Source organism: Chiloscyllium plagiosum, chromosome 20 (assembly GCF_004010195.1).
Source record: "Chiloscyllium plagiosum isolate BGI_BamShark_2017 chromosome 20, ASM401019v2, whole genome shotgun sequence".
NCBI lineage: Eukaryota > Metazoa > Chordata > Chondrichthyes > Orectolobiformes > Hemiscylliidae > Chiloscyllium > Chiloscyllium plagiosum.
In genome coordinates, this window is record NC_057729.1 from 36,805,449 (window position 1) to 36,822,524 (window position 17,076).

Here is a 17,076-nt window from a genome sequence, read left to right on the forward strand (position 1 = left end):
GTGAGAGGGGAAAGATATAAAAGAGACCTAAGGGGCAACGTTTTCACGCAGAGGGTGGTATGTGTGTGGAATGAGCTGCCAGAAGATGTGGTGGAGGCTGCTACAATTACAACATTTAAGAGGCATTTGGATGGGTATATGAATAGGAAGAGTTTGGAGGGATATGGGCCGGGTGCTGGCAGGTGGGACTAGATTGAGTTGGGATATCTGGTCGGATATCTGGTTGGACTGAAGGGTCTGTTTCCATGCTGTACATCTCTATGACTCTATGAGGTCAGGCAGCATCTGAGGAGCAAGAAAATCGACATTTCAGGCAAAAGCCCTTCATCAGGAATCTGGTCAATACCTTGCTTGTTTAGTTGTTTGTTGGATTTTTACCAGTGACAGTGATGAATCATGATATATTTCCAAGGAAGGATGATGTTTGCCATGGAGGGGTTCCAGTGCTTTGGTCAATGTTGAGTGAGCTAATATCTTTCTTTTCATATTTTGGAGGTGCCAATGTTGGACTGGGCTGGATAAAGTTAAAAATCACACACCACCAGGAGCAAAATCACATGACACAGAATTTATAGCAACATGATTGCAGTGTCATGGAATATAATATTAAACAAGCTAAATTTGTGTAATATTAATTATTGATAGCTCTTTCTTGATTCTGTGGCTGGTGGTGCATGGCCATTCTTGTTGGTGGAGCGATTTATCTGGTTAATTCCACAATGAACGAGACTCCCTCATGCTAAACAATCACACAATCCCCAAGCAACATCTCCACCTCCTGATGCTGCCTGGCTTGCTGTGTTCTTCCAGCGTCCTGCTTATCTACTTTGGATTCGAGCACCTGCATTATATTTTATCTTATCTACTGAGTGCCACTCATGTTTGCAGAATGACAAACTTTGTCTTTCAATACCATTCTAACTTTAACTTACTTAGTTAGCCACAGAGGTACACCATTCCCTTAGAATCGTTCTTTTTAGTTATAACGTATTTTTCTAAGTATTCCGCAGGTTAGATTAGGAAACAGATGTCATTCCTCCCTTTTACTTCAGCCTCACGGATGTGAGCCCAGTATGGGACTGTTAATATATGTCATCATAGGACAAGCATTTAAACTGCCCCACAGATTACATTCACATTAAGTATTCTAACTACAATTTCACAGATTGGCACTGACCTGCTTCAATCAAAATAAATGAATAGTATTAAGTGGTGGCTGTTGTTGCAATCAATAATCATCATGCAAGTTAATAGTATACGGCAAAATGATCTGTGCTTATAAGATGGAGTTATTCTCAAAGGCCAGACACCAAAAGGAAAACGTTTAAATTTTACAGTATGCTCCAGTTATTGATGTAATCAGCATACAACTGCTCAAATCAATTAACGCTCCCTGTAGGGAAAATAATCTGTTCAGGAGCAGGCAGTGCATTAAACCTGACTTCACAGTATGCTTTTGGAGTTCCTAACTCCAGTTAATCACATCAATTATGAATTCAATCAGAATTTAAACACTATGGATAAGATAGGAAGTGGGTAATCATAAAGAAGAATTAGCTGGACTGGGAGACATGATGGATAACTTTTCTGAGACTAGAATAAGTGAAAAAAAGGATTACAATCAAATGTATAATTGTAATTTTTACTGCCTTGATCTATTTCTCTTACAGATGGTTACGTATTTATCTGAGAGCAATTTCATACTAAGTAATTTTAGGCATGGATACACATGCAACATAATGCTCAAGTATATGACATGGGACAACAAAGGCAAACTATGAATTCATATAACCACTGAACTATACTGTGCATTGTAAAAACTCAAGTCATGTCATTACACCAACACAGAATGTCAAAAGAATGAAAAAACTCTTCCCTGGTGCAGGAGACATATTTCTGTCAAATTTATAGCGCCACAAAAACTTGCAGTTGATATGATTTCTTCACTTTGTGTGTCCCTAGCCTTGCTGACTGCAAACATATACCAAAAAATTATGTATACCAAAAAATTATGTAAAGTTCATTGTACAGGACAAAGACATCACAATTATTGGTGCCAGTATTAATTTATAATCAACTAATTGGAAGTACTCTTCTGAAGGACAGAAAGAGTGCTTCTCAGCTTTCACCATCAGGAGATGGAGCAAATCATGCTCATACAGGTGTCAATAATGTAGTCCCATGGTCATTGCTTTCTAAGTCAAGTTGAATGTCTTGATAAAAGATAGTCTTTCCTTAGAGTTGCTTAACTTGCTGATCATATCCTGTAATTCCCTCCATATATCCCGTAACTTAACACCAGTTTCATTGCTGACCTTCTTTGGATTGCCTGTCACAACCGGAGTGTTGCCCAGGTTCTAAAGGCATATCATGGAGCTTTGTATGAATATTGTGGCTTAAATGAGCTCTGTGCATGATGTGAATTAAGGATTAAATATGATACTTCTTCATTTTGAAACTGTTGCATAGTAACCAGTATAGGCATTAGGCTTCAGCTCTAAATAGTAATTTAAACACTGAATGATCTGTAGTGCGACAGGCACTGAATGTCAATATCATTTTTTCCATTCTCACATACCATGTGGGCATCATGGGCTGGCATTTATTGCACACCATAATTGTTCTTGAATTGAATAACTTACTAAGCTATGTCATAGAGCAGTGTTGCTATGGGTCAGGAGTTGTACGTAGGACAGACCAGGTCAGAACAACAGATTTCCTTCCCTAAAGGAAGTTAATGAAGCAGAGTAAGGGGAACAAGGGTTATGGGAAGAAGGCAGGAAAATTGGGTTGAGAAACATATCAGTCATGACCAAATGGTGGAGTGACTCGATGTGCTAAATGGCCAAAGTCTGCTCTTATACCTTATCATCTTATGGTCCAGATAGGTTTTTTATGTTGATTGATAATTGTTACAAGGTTGCTGTCAGACTAGCTTTTAATTTCAGACTTTATTGACCTCAAATTCCATCATCTGCCATGGTGAGATTTGAATGATGTCCACAGAACATTAGCCTGTGCCTCTGAATTACTAGTCCAGTGATGTGCCTACTTTGCCACTGCTGCCCTGCAAGATTAGGGAGGCCATACCTAGAGTACTGTGTGCAATTGGTCATTTTACTTAAGGACTTAAGGACATCTCCGAGGGGGAGTAATAAAGGTTATCTTGACTGGTTCCTGCATCCGGGTATTGATTTATGAACAGATTTTCTGTGGACTAACACTACATTCACTGAATTTTAGATGGGCAATCGATAATCGAGTTGATGCATGTCAAATTCCTAAGGAGCTTCACAATGTAGATACTGAGAAAGCATTTCCCCATGTTGCAGGAATAGAGAATAAGGAATCACAGTGTTAAAATAAGGGATTGACCATTTGGAAATGAGATATGGAGAAACTTCTTTATTCAAAGGTTTGAATCTTTGGAATGTTTTACCCAAAAGAATTGCTATTGAGAACACTTAAAGGTGAGATCGTCAGATTTTGAAGTCCTAAGGGAGTTTAGGAACATGTGATAAGGTAGAAAGGTGGAATTAATGTAGAAGATCAACCAAAATCTTGTTAAATAGTGGAGCAGAGTTGAAGGGTCAGATGGTCTACTACAATTTCTTTTTCCCATTTTTATTTTGTTACCCAAACAGCCCTGAAACATTCGATCCAGTTTTCTTTTATTTTTGGAATATGGGTATTATGGCTAGCTCAGTATTTATTACCCAGGTGGAAGTTAGAAATCAACCATATTTCTGTGCGTCTGGATTCACATGCAAGTCAGACCAGTTAAGAATGGCAGATTGCCTTCACTGAAGGGCATTAGTGAACAAATATAATGTGTTTTGTAATGACAATTAATGTAATCACCATGAGTCTAGATTTATATTTTGTACTTTATTTGGGTTCAAATTTCACCATCCAATGTGAAATTGGCTTTTCTGGATTACTAATCCACTGATATTACTGCTATGCCACCACTTCCCTAGACCAGAACAGGTAAATTATTTCCATTGAAAGTAGTCATGGTAAAAGCTGTTACTTCAACTTGCATCTTAGATGGAAAAACCTGTATCGACCAGTATGAAACTCATGAAACCAAACCAAGATCTATCGATGTATACTGGTTTTGGTCTGGTCAGATATAGATTTATTCTGGACAGATATAGATTTATTCTGGAGACAATCACAAGTCTGGTTATTCTATTGCTCTGAAATCTGGGGCCAGTAGTTTTCATGACTTTTCAGCACAGACTCGGATTACAGTGCACTTAAACCCCAAACTGCCCTTTTGCATCATCCATTTGAGCATTATGTTCATCATCTTATTTGTCCTCTTTCATTTTTTTGATTACTCCTCCTCCACGACAAATTCTATTCTTTCCTCTTTTCTTATATTCTACATAAAACAAAACACAAAATGTTCATTTTTAAAATCTTATTTTATGTTATTCCACAATGAAGACTTGTGGAAGTTTCTTGCTGAAAATCCAGAGTGACCAACTCACTGACTTCAGTGCTTCAGGTGGTCTAAACCTTTTTTTTTGCTGCTGTTATAATGAATGTCAGATAATTTACATAACAAACAACAAAATGTGAGGTTAATCCACATAATACTACTGCTTGATTAGAAAGTTCTGTCATTTTAAATAATCTCACTTATCTCTGATCTATATCAAAGTTAAAAAAAACTGCAAACTACATAAGAGAGAACATCAAACACAGTTTCAGTGAAATAATGAGACATTTTTCATGGAAAACAACTGATGAAAGGGTTTGCATCAATTCACTTCCAATCTTATGGTATTTCGATGCAAGGCACATTTTGTTTCAAAATGAAAGAGGAAATGTGGAAATTATAAGAATCTTTTAATGCTAGACTAGAAAATAAAGCAATCATCTACAATTGCATGCAAAACCTAATGTATGGGGACATCTAAGTCAGCTGGAGAATGGATAATACTCACAAAAATATTCTAATTAAAACTATTTCCATATGACAATCAGTCACAAACAACAGAATAGAAATGCCATGACTTGAATGTTCCATTTAATCCCATGTAGACAGGCAGGAGGCTGGAAGAACACAGCTAGCCAGGTAGCATCAGGAGGTAGAGAAGTTGATGTTTTGGGTGTAATCCTTCTTCAGGACTGGGGATGGGTGTAGGGATGCTGCAGATTGACAGTGAGAAAGGGACTCACTATGTGCATGTCTGAGGGAGGTAGAGAACATCTTCAAAGTGGGCATCCTTTGAAGAGACTTCGCAGAGGAACACAGCAACACATTTGTAATGTCTTATTGATGCCAAATTGATGCTGTGTTATGAAAAAGAACAGCAACTATAATTTGACAATTTGGAAGTTATGATGATAGAAATGCAATTCATTTCTTTAATGCTACAATGCAATTGCACTTCTGCTCAGACTGTTTTGTTGAAATTTGTATGCCCTCATTTCTACATTCTCTGTGGCTAAATACTGGGACTTGAGAATGCTCTCATATTGGATACCTGAAGCTAAGATCAAGCCACTATCAATATCACAGCCATGCTCAAGCAAGTGAAGCTTGGAGTTGGAGGATAGGAGACCAAGATTAGAAATTGGGAACAGGAAAGTATAAGAAACTGAGTGGAGTTAGATGGTAGAATTGGAAGAAACAGTTGAAAGAATAGGAAGCCAGGAAGGGGTGGGACGCAGAGAAGAGGGAACATACGCTCTTTAAAAGTTTGGCCAAAAGGAGCTACTCCTTCTCCTGGCTCAGAATCAGATAAATAAATTTTAAATAGATACCATTTTGATAGCAGGCTGTATGTGCCTAACTTTCAATTACTGTTTCAGGCATGGGTCCTGGATACCAGATTTATTTCCTTCATTAGAAATGTGCATGCATTTCCCTCCCACAATTCTGGGCCTCGACAGGAAGCCAAATTTATAGAACTCAAATGGTTTAATAAGTTTGCCTGCACTTAAAAGCAAACAGTTTCAAGTGCAGCCAGAATTTTGCTTCATTCCTCACTTCAGGTGGCTACCTCACTGTGTTCAATTAAACCACTGCACTTTGCAACTGAGCTATTGTTGGATTATTTCTCGAGGGGACCAAATGACAAAAAATAAAGCACTTTCATTTCATTATCTAAATTGTGGAAGTAATAGACTATTATCCTCAGGGAGCAGCATGACATTCTTTGAATTTTACTTTGCAATTTATTGCATATAATAAAATTCAGTGAAGTATTTATTAGTATAACTTAGAAACCCTGAAACTATGTGATAATGCATGGCTTCAATCAACAAGTCTTGACTATTATCCCAAATCAATTTATGAAGCTTTCACTTGGCTAAGACAAAACTGATAAATACAAAATGAATTTAGAAGGCATGTCATACCCTTCCCACTTCCACCAGATTAGTTACCATGACGATACTGGATGAATTCTCCTGCCAAATCATTCTCCAAAAATCTTTAACCGTCTCCTGCATCGGACCTAGAAAGCAAGAAAAAAGCAAATTATTGTTTAATCTTGTATTAATATATGCATTTTGATATAGATAGCTTTTATTGATTGTAGAGTAATAAGGCACATTGCAAATTAAATTGGTTCCCAAAAATAAACATAGGAATAAATGTTAATAATTAATCATTTACAAATGAATGCTTATTTGATTGCAATTACTTTGAAATTACTCTGACATCAACAATCTATAATAATAACCTAAAGTACTTAAACTAGAATTATACAATATAAGTAGGTGGGTGATAGTCACCAGTTTTCATATCTCAGTGTCACCATCAATGAAACTTCCATTCACCCACTGGACTATTATACACATTCTTTGCTCTTTTCCGTGGTACATAGAGTGCACAATGGATTGTTTTGCTTGCACCAATCTCCTCTTCCAATCACAAGACTCCTGAAAATATTCTCAAATTGAATGTCATCCTCCTCTTCTAAATCTGTTACTAATTTCTGTTCAGTATGCAAATTCTGAACCATAGAATGCTGGTCTCCATCACCATTTCCTTAAATCCCCTTTGCAAATAATTTTTCTACATGGATGAACTAAGGTGCTTGATTAATACAGCATCTGCTATCATTTATTTTGACATGGCGTAAGATGTCTCCCTCCTTCCATCCTAATGTCCTATCCTTTAGCTCTTGCTTAAACCTGTTGCATCTTTAACTTATTCCAGTTCTGAGAAAATGTCATTGAGCAGAATCATTGATTTAACATTAATATTTTGCTGTTTCAAGCAACTATATTTTTTGTGAAAAAATTGGACTTCTTCAGCAATATGTGGTGTCAGAAAATTCTTAAACTTTAATTCTATTATGGGTATAATACCTCTTAAAGCTTCCTTTTAAATTGTTTTTGTGTTTATCTTAGGTCAACAGTCTCTTGTTGCAGTAGGGGAAATAAACTTATCCTTTCACCTTCACCACAATCCTTCAAGTGTCTTGAAACATTTATCAAATAGACTCTTAATCTTGAGTAGCAATGCATCATGAAAATATGGTGGGATGTGCAAGGTCAGGAGAGAGTTAAATCAGACTTGTTCAAACTTCATCACTGTTCCCTGCTACACTGATATGATAGAAATTATTATTAACACAATCAAATTGATGCATCATCTAAATGTGATGGAAAGATGACTGTAAAGTTGCATCCATTTGTCCTGTAATTTATACTCTTGAATATTAGTTTGAGGTGGTCATGGGGACAGAATTGCACACAGACGTCCATTTCCTATCACACTGAACAGAAGCAAAAAAGATTGGCCACTCTTAATTCGTATTGCTGGAGAGTAACTTAAATGAAATAGAAATTCTATCCAAACTGCCTTTTTCCTTGTCTCTTTGCTCCAAAGCTTTTATAAAGACAAATTCATTTGATGAGGATTATTCGTGTTGGTTTAAAAATTATAACCCCAGTTTCGCTAGACAGGCATGCAGATGAAAGACCAGGACAAAGATGCAACATGCCTGATTGGTGATTTGTGTCCCTGTCTGGTGGGATTCATTGCTCAGAATCATACTCCCACTGTTTATTGTAAGATTACAGCTCAGGGTGGTCCTTGTTCTGCTTGAAGGTAAATAAATTTTGTGGTCATGGCAAGTGAAATAGAACAGAATTAGCATTTAAAAAAAAACTGAATGTAAGCGATAGATGTCTATTTGATTTGTAAGAGAGCAAGTAGACTGTGCTACTACAATAACATCAGGTTGAAACTGATCCATCTGAAATGAAACAAAGACAAGGCCACTTTAAAGAACAGAAGATTATTGCAGACAGGAACACAATTGGCAGAAGGCCCTTGCCTTACCAATCCCAGAATCACTGGAAACCCCATAGAGTTTGTGATCTGTTTCACTCCTTTTGATCTTAAACCTAAGTCCCAATATTTCTTTTATGTTGGTTGTACTGCTGACTATCAAACTACTTGAAGGCATTAAACAAGAGACCAGAGAAAACAGAAATCATCTGTAATTCAAATCTGTAATTTATCTTCCTTTTATATCATTTAAAGTTTTGTGACAAATCAGTTAAGTACACATTAAGCTATGTCATGTTCAGCAACAGAAGACAGTCCTGAGGAACAGTATATGACATTACAGAGATCAAAGGCAATGGAACACATGGAACTGAGATAAAGAGTGGATTTTCCTTAAAACCAGATTAATGACAAAATAAATATAGGAGCAGAACTTCCATTTGCAATCTCAAACCCTTTCTTTTGGTCAGAAATCTGAAACCTTTTGTTAGACATGTTCCTGGTGTGATGTGAAATTGAACTATCTTGTACTCATAGTGTTATAAGGCAGCATGAAAAGCTTGGATAAAGAAAGAATGGATGGCAATTTTTAAAATTCATTTATGAGGTGCAGGTGTCACTGGCTGTGCCAGCATTAATCGGTCATCTTTAGTTGACCTGAGAAGGTGGTAATAAGCTACCTCCTTGAACAACTGCAGTCCATGTGCTGTAGTTCGACCCACAATGCTGTTCGGGAGGGAGTTCCAGGACTTTGACCCAGCGACAATGAAGGAACAGTGATGTATTTCCAATTCAGGATGATGAGTGGCTGAGAGAAGAAATTGCAGGTGGTAGTGTTCCACTGTATCTGCTGCTTTTATCCTTCTAGATGGAACTGGTAGTGGATTTGAAAAGTGCTGTTTAAGAAGCCTTGATGTATTTCTGCAGTTAAGGTACACATTAAGTGTGGGTGGTAGAGGGAGTGAATGTTCGTGGATGTAATGCCAATCGAGCGGGCTGCTTTGCCCTGGATGGTGTCAAGCTTCTTAAGTGTTGTTGAAGCTGCTCTCATCCAAGAATATGGGGAATATTATTCATGTTTGCCATTAAATTAATATGTTTGTCCTATCTTTCACTGTGGATTGCATTGGCCTTTTACTTTGTCATAACAGCAAGCAACAGGCCCTAACCATCCTGCGCAGAACTGTTTATAAACAACTATGGAGCAGGTGGGATTTGAACCTACACTTCCTGCCTCAGAGATAGGGATGCTACCCTCAGTTTCACAAGAAGACCAAGGTCCAGGCTTCATTCCATTAGCTACTAATGGATAGATTACAGATGTCAATGAAGGATAATTAAATGGCAACAGTGAAAAATATTTCAAACATTTAAGAGACATTTTCAGATCTTTGCTTCCATTGGGAAATTTTGCACATACCAAAGAATGATATACAATCCTTCAAGGAATTAACAAGCTAAAGGGGTAATGGTACATGTAGTGCATCTGGAATTGTAATAGGCATTTGGAAAGGTACCACATAAAAGACGAGATACAACTTAAGTGTTTGTACTGTTAAGGTACAAGTTTGGAGGACTAGCTAACTAACAGGGTGCAGAGAATTGGGATAAATGTTCATTCCGATATTGGCAAACTGTAATCGGTCAGCTGCCACAGGGGTCGGTGCTTGGCCATTTACAGGTGATAGTAATGACTTGGATGAATGATAAGTGCATTGCAACTATATTTGCTGATGATAGAGCGATAGATAGGAAAGATAGGTAGGTTTTATTCCTGATGAAGGGCTTTTGCCCGAAACGTCGATTTCGATGCTCCTTGGATGCTGCCTGAATTGCTGTGCTCTTCCAGCACCACTAATCCAGAATAAAGGTATGAAAGCAGGTTGTGAAGAGGACATCAAATCGAATCATAGAGTTATGGTCCAATCCATCCATGCCGACCAGATATCCCAACCCAATCTAGTCCCACCTGCCAGCACCCGGCCCATATCCCTCCAAACCCTTCCTATTCATATACCAATCCAAATGTCTCTTAAATGTTGCAATTGTATCAGCCTCCACCACATCCTCTGGCAGCTCATTCCATACACGTACCACCCTCTGCCTGAAAATGTTGCCCCTCAGGTCTCTTTTATATCTTTCCCCTCTCACCTTAAACCTATGCCCTCTAGTTCTGGACTCCCCCACGACAGGGAAAAGACTTTGTCTATTTATCCTATCCATGCCCCTCATAATTTTGTAAACCTCTACAAGGTTACCCCTCAGCCTCTGAAGTTCCAGGGAAAACAGCCCCAGACTGTTCACAGCCTCTCCCTATAGGTCAAATCCTCCAACCCTGGCAACATCCTTGTAAATCTTTTCTGAACCCTTTCAAGTTTCACAACATATTTCTAATAGGAAGGAGATCAGAATTGCATGCAATATTTCAACAGTGGCCTAGCCAATGTCCTGTACAGCCATAACATGACCTCCCAACTCCTGTACTCAATACTCTGACCAATTAAAGAAAGCATACCAAACGCCTTCTTCACTATCCTATCTACCTGTGACCCCACTTTCAAGGAGCTATGTACCTGCACTCCAAGGTCTCTTTGTTTAGCAACACTTCCTAGGATCTTACCATTAAGGATACAAGTCCTGCTAAGATTTGCTTTCCCAAAATGCAACACCTTGCATTTATCTGAATTAAACTCCATCTGCCACTTCTCAGCCCATTGGCCCATCTGGTCAAGATCCTGTTGTATATTGAAACTAATTCATCGCCTGACGGCTGGGAGGCAGGATGGCTGGAAATCTAGGTGCGAATGGGAAAATGTGATCCATCCACCTTCTCGACCTCTGCCCATACTCTCCAGCTCCCTCACAATTAAGGCCTGGTTAGGGCCCTCATCCTGCTACTGCTGCTATTTGAGCTGAGCTCCGCCATGATGGAAACAGCTGGCTATAACCATGGCTTTGTAGGAGTGTCCCTCTTACTTTAAAAAACTATGCCCAATAGAAAGTCGCGAGGGCTAGCCATTGGTGAAGAGCCGTGCCTGTTCTTTAAAGCCCCTCTCTCTCACCACACCACGAGACTTCACAATTGGCCTCAGTGCACCCATTTATCCATCCTTATGCCACACTACTGTGTTGATCCTGCAACTTGGGTCTCCTAAAGTACCAGTAATAGGCATCACACTTGGTGGCACTGCTGGTACAGGAGGGCTGCTTGCCTCTGACTGGCCAGCTGCTCTTAGCTGTGGGACATTGACCTTGATCACAGTGCAGTCATTAATGGCAACCAGGTTGGTACCTGAATGGCAGTAAATTCAATCTAGGAGGGCTTGGAGTGACTACAGCAGGATCCACACTGTAAATTTCCAATTCCATTGAACATTCTGCAAGCTGGGTGAAGTGAATAAAATGGTGGTTGGAGTAAAATTTTGAAAAATTGAAAATTTTTTTCAACTCTGGTGGGATGATGATAAAAACTGAATATTATTACATGGAGAGAGACAAGAAATGCTGTGACTTCGAAGGTGCTGGATATTGTAAAACATGAACTACAAAACATCAGCATACCAGGACAACAGGTAATCAACAAATGAAATGCTGGCTTTTCTTGTAAGGGGAATGGGAGTATAAAAAAAGTGAATTCCTGTAACAAATATACAATGCATTAATGAGACCACATCTAGTATAATGTGTTCAGCTTTGGTCTCTTTATTTAAGGAGCAATATCCTTTCATTGGAGTAGTTCAGTGATGGTTCACTCAGATAATTTGAAGATGAAGGGGTTGCCTTATGAGGAAAGAGTGACTCGGTTGGGTCTATCCTTATTGGAGTTAAGATGAGAGGTGATTATATCGAAACATGTAAGGTTCTGTATTGGCTTGACAAAGTAGATGCTGTTGCTGTGAGGAAATCTGGAATGTGATGGCAAAGTTTCAGGTGGAGGTTAGATTAAATTTTTCTTTCAGAGGTTTGTTAACCTTTAAGTGTAGTGGATGATTTGTCAATGAACATTTGCAAGATTTAATTAGGTATATTTTTGACTTACATGGAATTGAGCGTTACACAGGAGGTGGAGACTGGGTAAGATGTTCAGCCAGAAAAGTGGAGTTAAAGTTAAATCAGTTTAGCACAGCTCTTTTTCTTCAAAGCTGGGCATTATTGAAGGGCAGCATTTTTTGTATATCCCTAATTACTCTTCACTAAATGTCTTGCTTGGCCATTTCAGAGTCAATCATATTGCTGTGGGTCTGGAATGACATGTAGGTCAGACCAGGTAAGGACTGGATCAGATGGTTGGCTTTTTAAAGAATAATTGATGATAGCTTTATCACTTAATTCATGTGTGGAATTTCCCCAAAGCATCAGCCTGAGCTTCTGGACCAGTGGCCACAACAGTATCTTTTCCTGCCTCTATTTCTTATTTTATAAACGATGGACATTGGAATCACCAATGGTAATCTTTAATAAGCAAGGCATCTTTAAAGGTCCATGAAGTCAGAAATGCAGTTACTGATACTTATTCAGCCAGCTGAATGTTGACTCCCTATTCAAAAGTGGAATAAATTGTTCTATCTTAGTAAAACGTAACTCTCAAATGACCACTGCCCTAATAGTAAAGGTAAACCAAGCTGAAGCGATTTTGTTTATTGAAGTTCCATTATAAAGCTTACAAGGCACCATACTAAATAATCATCAAGTTACAAATGCTAGATTAAGAAACATGACTCATTCCGTGTGAAACATAATAATATTACATTTTTAAAAATTTGTTTGAAATTTTTTGCTTTGTGAGGTAATTTTCATTTTGAGTGCAAGAAAAGGTAAACAATGTCAGGATAGTCCAGTGACAAGTGTACATTCACACTCTGCCATTAGACTGAGTAACAATATTGGTGCATAGTTTCCAGACAATGTTATCACACATGCACACATATGTAGGGTATATCATAATCAAATCATGCCACATATGTTCAAAAAAATCATTGCATTAAATGACTAGGATTGAAATGATTTGTGAAAATGTGACATTGACTAATTAATCAAAACTGCCAGAGCAGCTCCAAATTACCATATGCATGTAAGTTATTAATCCTATCTGCTATGCAGTTTTAACATATTCATTAATTAACAGATTATCGTTAATTCTGTTAACAATGTTCAGTTCAGAATAATATTACATAATACTCATTACAATGCAGAATCATAACGTTAAGATTAGGCTACGTGAACATAATGTTTGTTCAGTGTTTATTGTACCCAAGAACACAATAGCATCAGATGTAAAAAAATTTCTACGAACTTTAGCAATATGTTGCTGAATATGAAGCTATCTTGTACTGTCGAAGCAATAGCTGCAGTAATGTTTCATTTCACAGTATATTCCAGTAAATTTCAGGCGTACTTCATGAAATATGTGACTTAATGATTTTTCTTTTGAGCAAAATGTAAGTGTTTTGCAAAATAATGGTACAGCTGAACGTTCTATTGTCATGGTCATTTTATCTCTTTCTTACCCAATTCATCGCTGTCGTTCTAGAAACCTATTGCCCTACCATTGTTGGAGGATACAGAGAAACTCCTGATCAATATTGTTCTTTCAAGCAGACTGCGCTCTGAGAGTCTGCGAAGCACAGGAGAAAAGAGAAAATGCATTACATTGGGAACTCAGTGATGCACTAAATTAGCATATGATTCTTTTATCTTTGATTTAGCCTTAACTGATGTCTCTGCAATCCAATTCCATGTGGCTGTGGCAACAAGCAAGTGCATAACATGTCCTGAATTTGGCACTTAAACTGTAATCTCAGATAACGCGAGAATCTTCTGAGAGAGTGGCCAAGCCCAGTTTTGCAGCAACTGAAAGCACTGCATTGTGAATGCAACAATGTTACCATGTATATCTTCTTAAGAAATACCTAGTACACTTAAATTATCCATACAGTGCAACAAGAGGCACGCACAAGATAAAATGCATTAGGGACTAGCTGTAAGTTCAAAAGTAGGGGACTACTTTTAAATACAGCAGCAGTCAAGGCATTGGATATTGTGGTGAGATTAAGGCATTGTAAAGGCCTTGTAGTGTAGAAAGATAATGTTGGAGAAATTAAGCAGGAAATAAGGCATTGGACAAACAGCACCAGAATGAGAGAAGGTCCACTGGACAAAGCCATTAGAAAAGCTGCACTGAGCAGTTAAATGACAAATTAAATTTAATGAATGGAGAGTGAGGAGGCAAAGATCATTCTGGTAGGCTGATCCATGGTAGGCTCATTCATAAAGTCAGGAAGTATGGGATACAGGGAGATTTGGCTAACTGGATTCAGAATTGGTTGGCTGACAGAAGGCAGAGAGTGGTTGTAGATGGAAAGTATTCTGCCTGGAGGTCAGTGTTGAGTGGGGTCCCGCAGGGCTCTGTTCTTGGGCCTCTGCTTTTTGTAGTTTTTATAAGTGACTTGGATGAGGAGGTTGAGGGGTGGGTTAGTAAATTTGCCGATGACACAAAGGCTGGAGGTGCCGTTGATAGTATCGAGGGCTATTGCAGGCTGCAGCACGACATAGACAGGATGCAGAGCTGGGATTAGAAATGGCAGATGGGGTTCAACCTGGACAAATGCAAAGTGATGCATTTTGGAAGGTCAAACTCGAATGCTGAATAAAGGATTAAAGACAGGATTCTTGGCAGTGTGGAGGAACAGAGAGATCTTGGTGTTCAAGTACATAGATCCCTCAAAGTTGCCACCCAAGTGGATAGGGTTGTTAAGAAAGCATATGGTGTTTTGGCTTTCATTAACGGGGGGATCGAGTTTAAGAGCCGCGAGGTTTTGCTACAACTCTACAAGTCCCTGGTGAGACCCCACTTGGAATATTGTGTCCAGTTCTGGTCACCCTATTATAGGAAAGATACAGAGGCTTTGGAGAGGGTGCAAAGAAAGTTTACCAGGATGAGAGGCTGAGTAAGCTCGGACTTTTCTCTCTGGAGAGAGGGAGGAAGAGAGGTGATCTGATCGAGGTGTACAAGATAATGAGAGGAATGGATAGAGTCAATAGTCACAGATTTTTCCACAGGGCAGGATTGACTGATACGAGAGATCATAGTTTTAAGATATTAGGAGAAGAGTATAAAGGGGATGTCAGTGAAAAGTTCTTTACGCAGAGAGTTGTGAATGCATGGAATGCGTTGCCAGCCATGGTGGTGAAAGCAGAGTCATTAGGGACATTTAAGTGACTGCTGGACATGCACATGGATAGCAGTGAGTTGAGAGGTGCATAGGTTAAGTTATTTTATTTTACATTAGGATTAATCCTTGGCACAACATTGTGGTCCAAAGAGCCTGTTCTGTGCTGTACTTTTTTATGTTATATGTTCTAACGGCGATGCACATTAGTAGGTAAAAGAGAAATATCTTTGACATGTTAGAAAATAAGAAATTAAACGGGGCAGAAGGGTAAAGGAATGTAGGGATACAGGTAAATTAAAACTTACAAATGGTAAGAAAATACTCTAATGTATTTCCAGTGTGAAGGTTTAAGCAGTTACGTTAAATATGTATGGAGACCGAGGACATAGAAATACTTTAGAAATTGCAACATTATTGACAAGAATGATATCAGATCTGAAAAATTACAGCTATCAGGAACAGTTGAACCGACCGTGTCCTTTTCTTTAGAAAATAGAAGAAAAATAGAAGTGAGAAAAATAAATGTGGTCTGATAAAAGTCTTTAAAATTATGAGTGGGCCCATGACAAAAGATGTGGAGGGAATGCTTCTGTTGGTGGGTGGATCCAAAACTAGGTCCATAGACATAGGATAAGTCTGAATATATTCAATAAAAATAAGGGGAATAATCTACATTGAGAGATGGAGCCATGTATAAATTGTAGTCAGATTAAAAGCACCGGATAAACTGCTGTAAGACACAGAGGCCCTGGATAAATTGTACTGTGTGATGGAACACTGAATGAAGTGCAGTGAGAAATAAGCCTCCAAATGATCTTCAAAATTGTGTACACTCTGCCACTGGTCATTCTTTATGTGGAGCTGTCCAGGATGGTTGATATAGTCCTTTAGGTTTAGAATCATTACTGAAGAATTAAAAAGGATCGTAAGCTTAAAACAAAACCTTTCTGGGATTGTTTGACAATTGCTGAAAAAATGATCCCCAGTGGCCAGTATACTGGAGATTATTGATTATGATGGCAGGAACTTTCATCGTTGTACATGACTAAGTTACATTTCCTGAGCAAGTAATAGTACAGAGAGTATGGAAAGGCTCAGGAATCTAACTTCTGGCAAATCAGGTCAGAGGACAATTATGAGGTGGGGGGGGGGGAGCAGTCAATGCAGGACTGAGGGTGGTGTACTTAAATGGATGCATTATATGAAAGAAGGTAATGAGCTTGTAGTGTGAATTGAAACTGATGGGTCCGATGGTTTGGACATCACAGGGATATGTTCGCAAGGAGGTCGTAGGCTGGGAACTGAATGTTCAAGTTTACACATTCTATCGAAAGGCGAGGCAGATAGGCAGAGGAGGCTGAGATGCCTTGTTTGTATGAAATGAAATTAAATCGATAGTAAGAAATGATATAGAATCGGAAGGTGCAGATTCTGTGTGGGTAGAGTTGAGGAATCGGAAAGGGAAAAAAGACGCTAAAAAGGGAGTTATGTACAGGCCTCCTAATAGTCATCAAGATATGGGAAGAAAATAAATAAGGAAACAGAAAAAGCATATTATAATAATCACAGGGGACACTGACATGCAGGTTGACTAGGAAAATCAGTTTGGCAGTGGACCTTAAAAGAATTTGTGGAATGTCT

General features: G+C 38.5%; 1 protein-coding gene across 6 annotated transcripts in view; it reads right to left on the reverse strand.

The window, feature by feature from the left end:
- Positions 1-17,076, reverse strand: part of LOC122560178 (receptor-type tyrosine-protein phosphatase T-like) — a 1,397,629-nt gene that overhangs the window by 74,221 nt on the left and 1,306,332 nt on the right. For 5 of the 6 annotated variants that reach the window (XM_043710562.1, XM_043710558.1, XM_043710556.1 and 2 more), the window contains one exon: positions 6,379-6,476. In XM_043710562.1, the coding sequence (XP_043566497.1) occupies positions 6,379-6,476 (98 nt within the window). The remainder of the gene's footprint in view (positions 1-6,378; positions 6,477-17,076) is intronic. The other variant, XM_043710557.1, reaches the window with a different exon arrangement.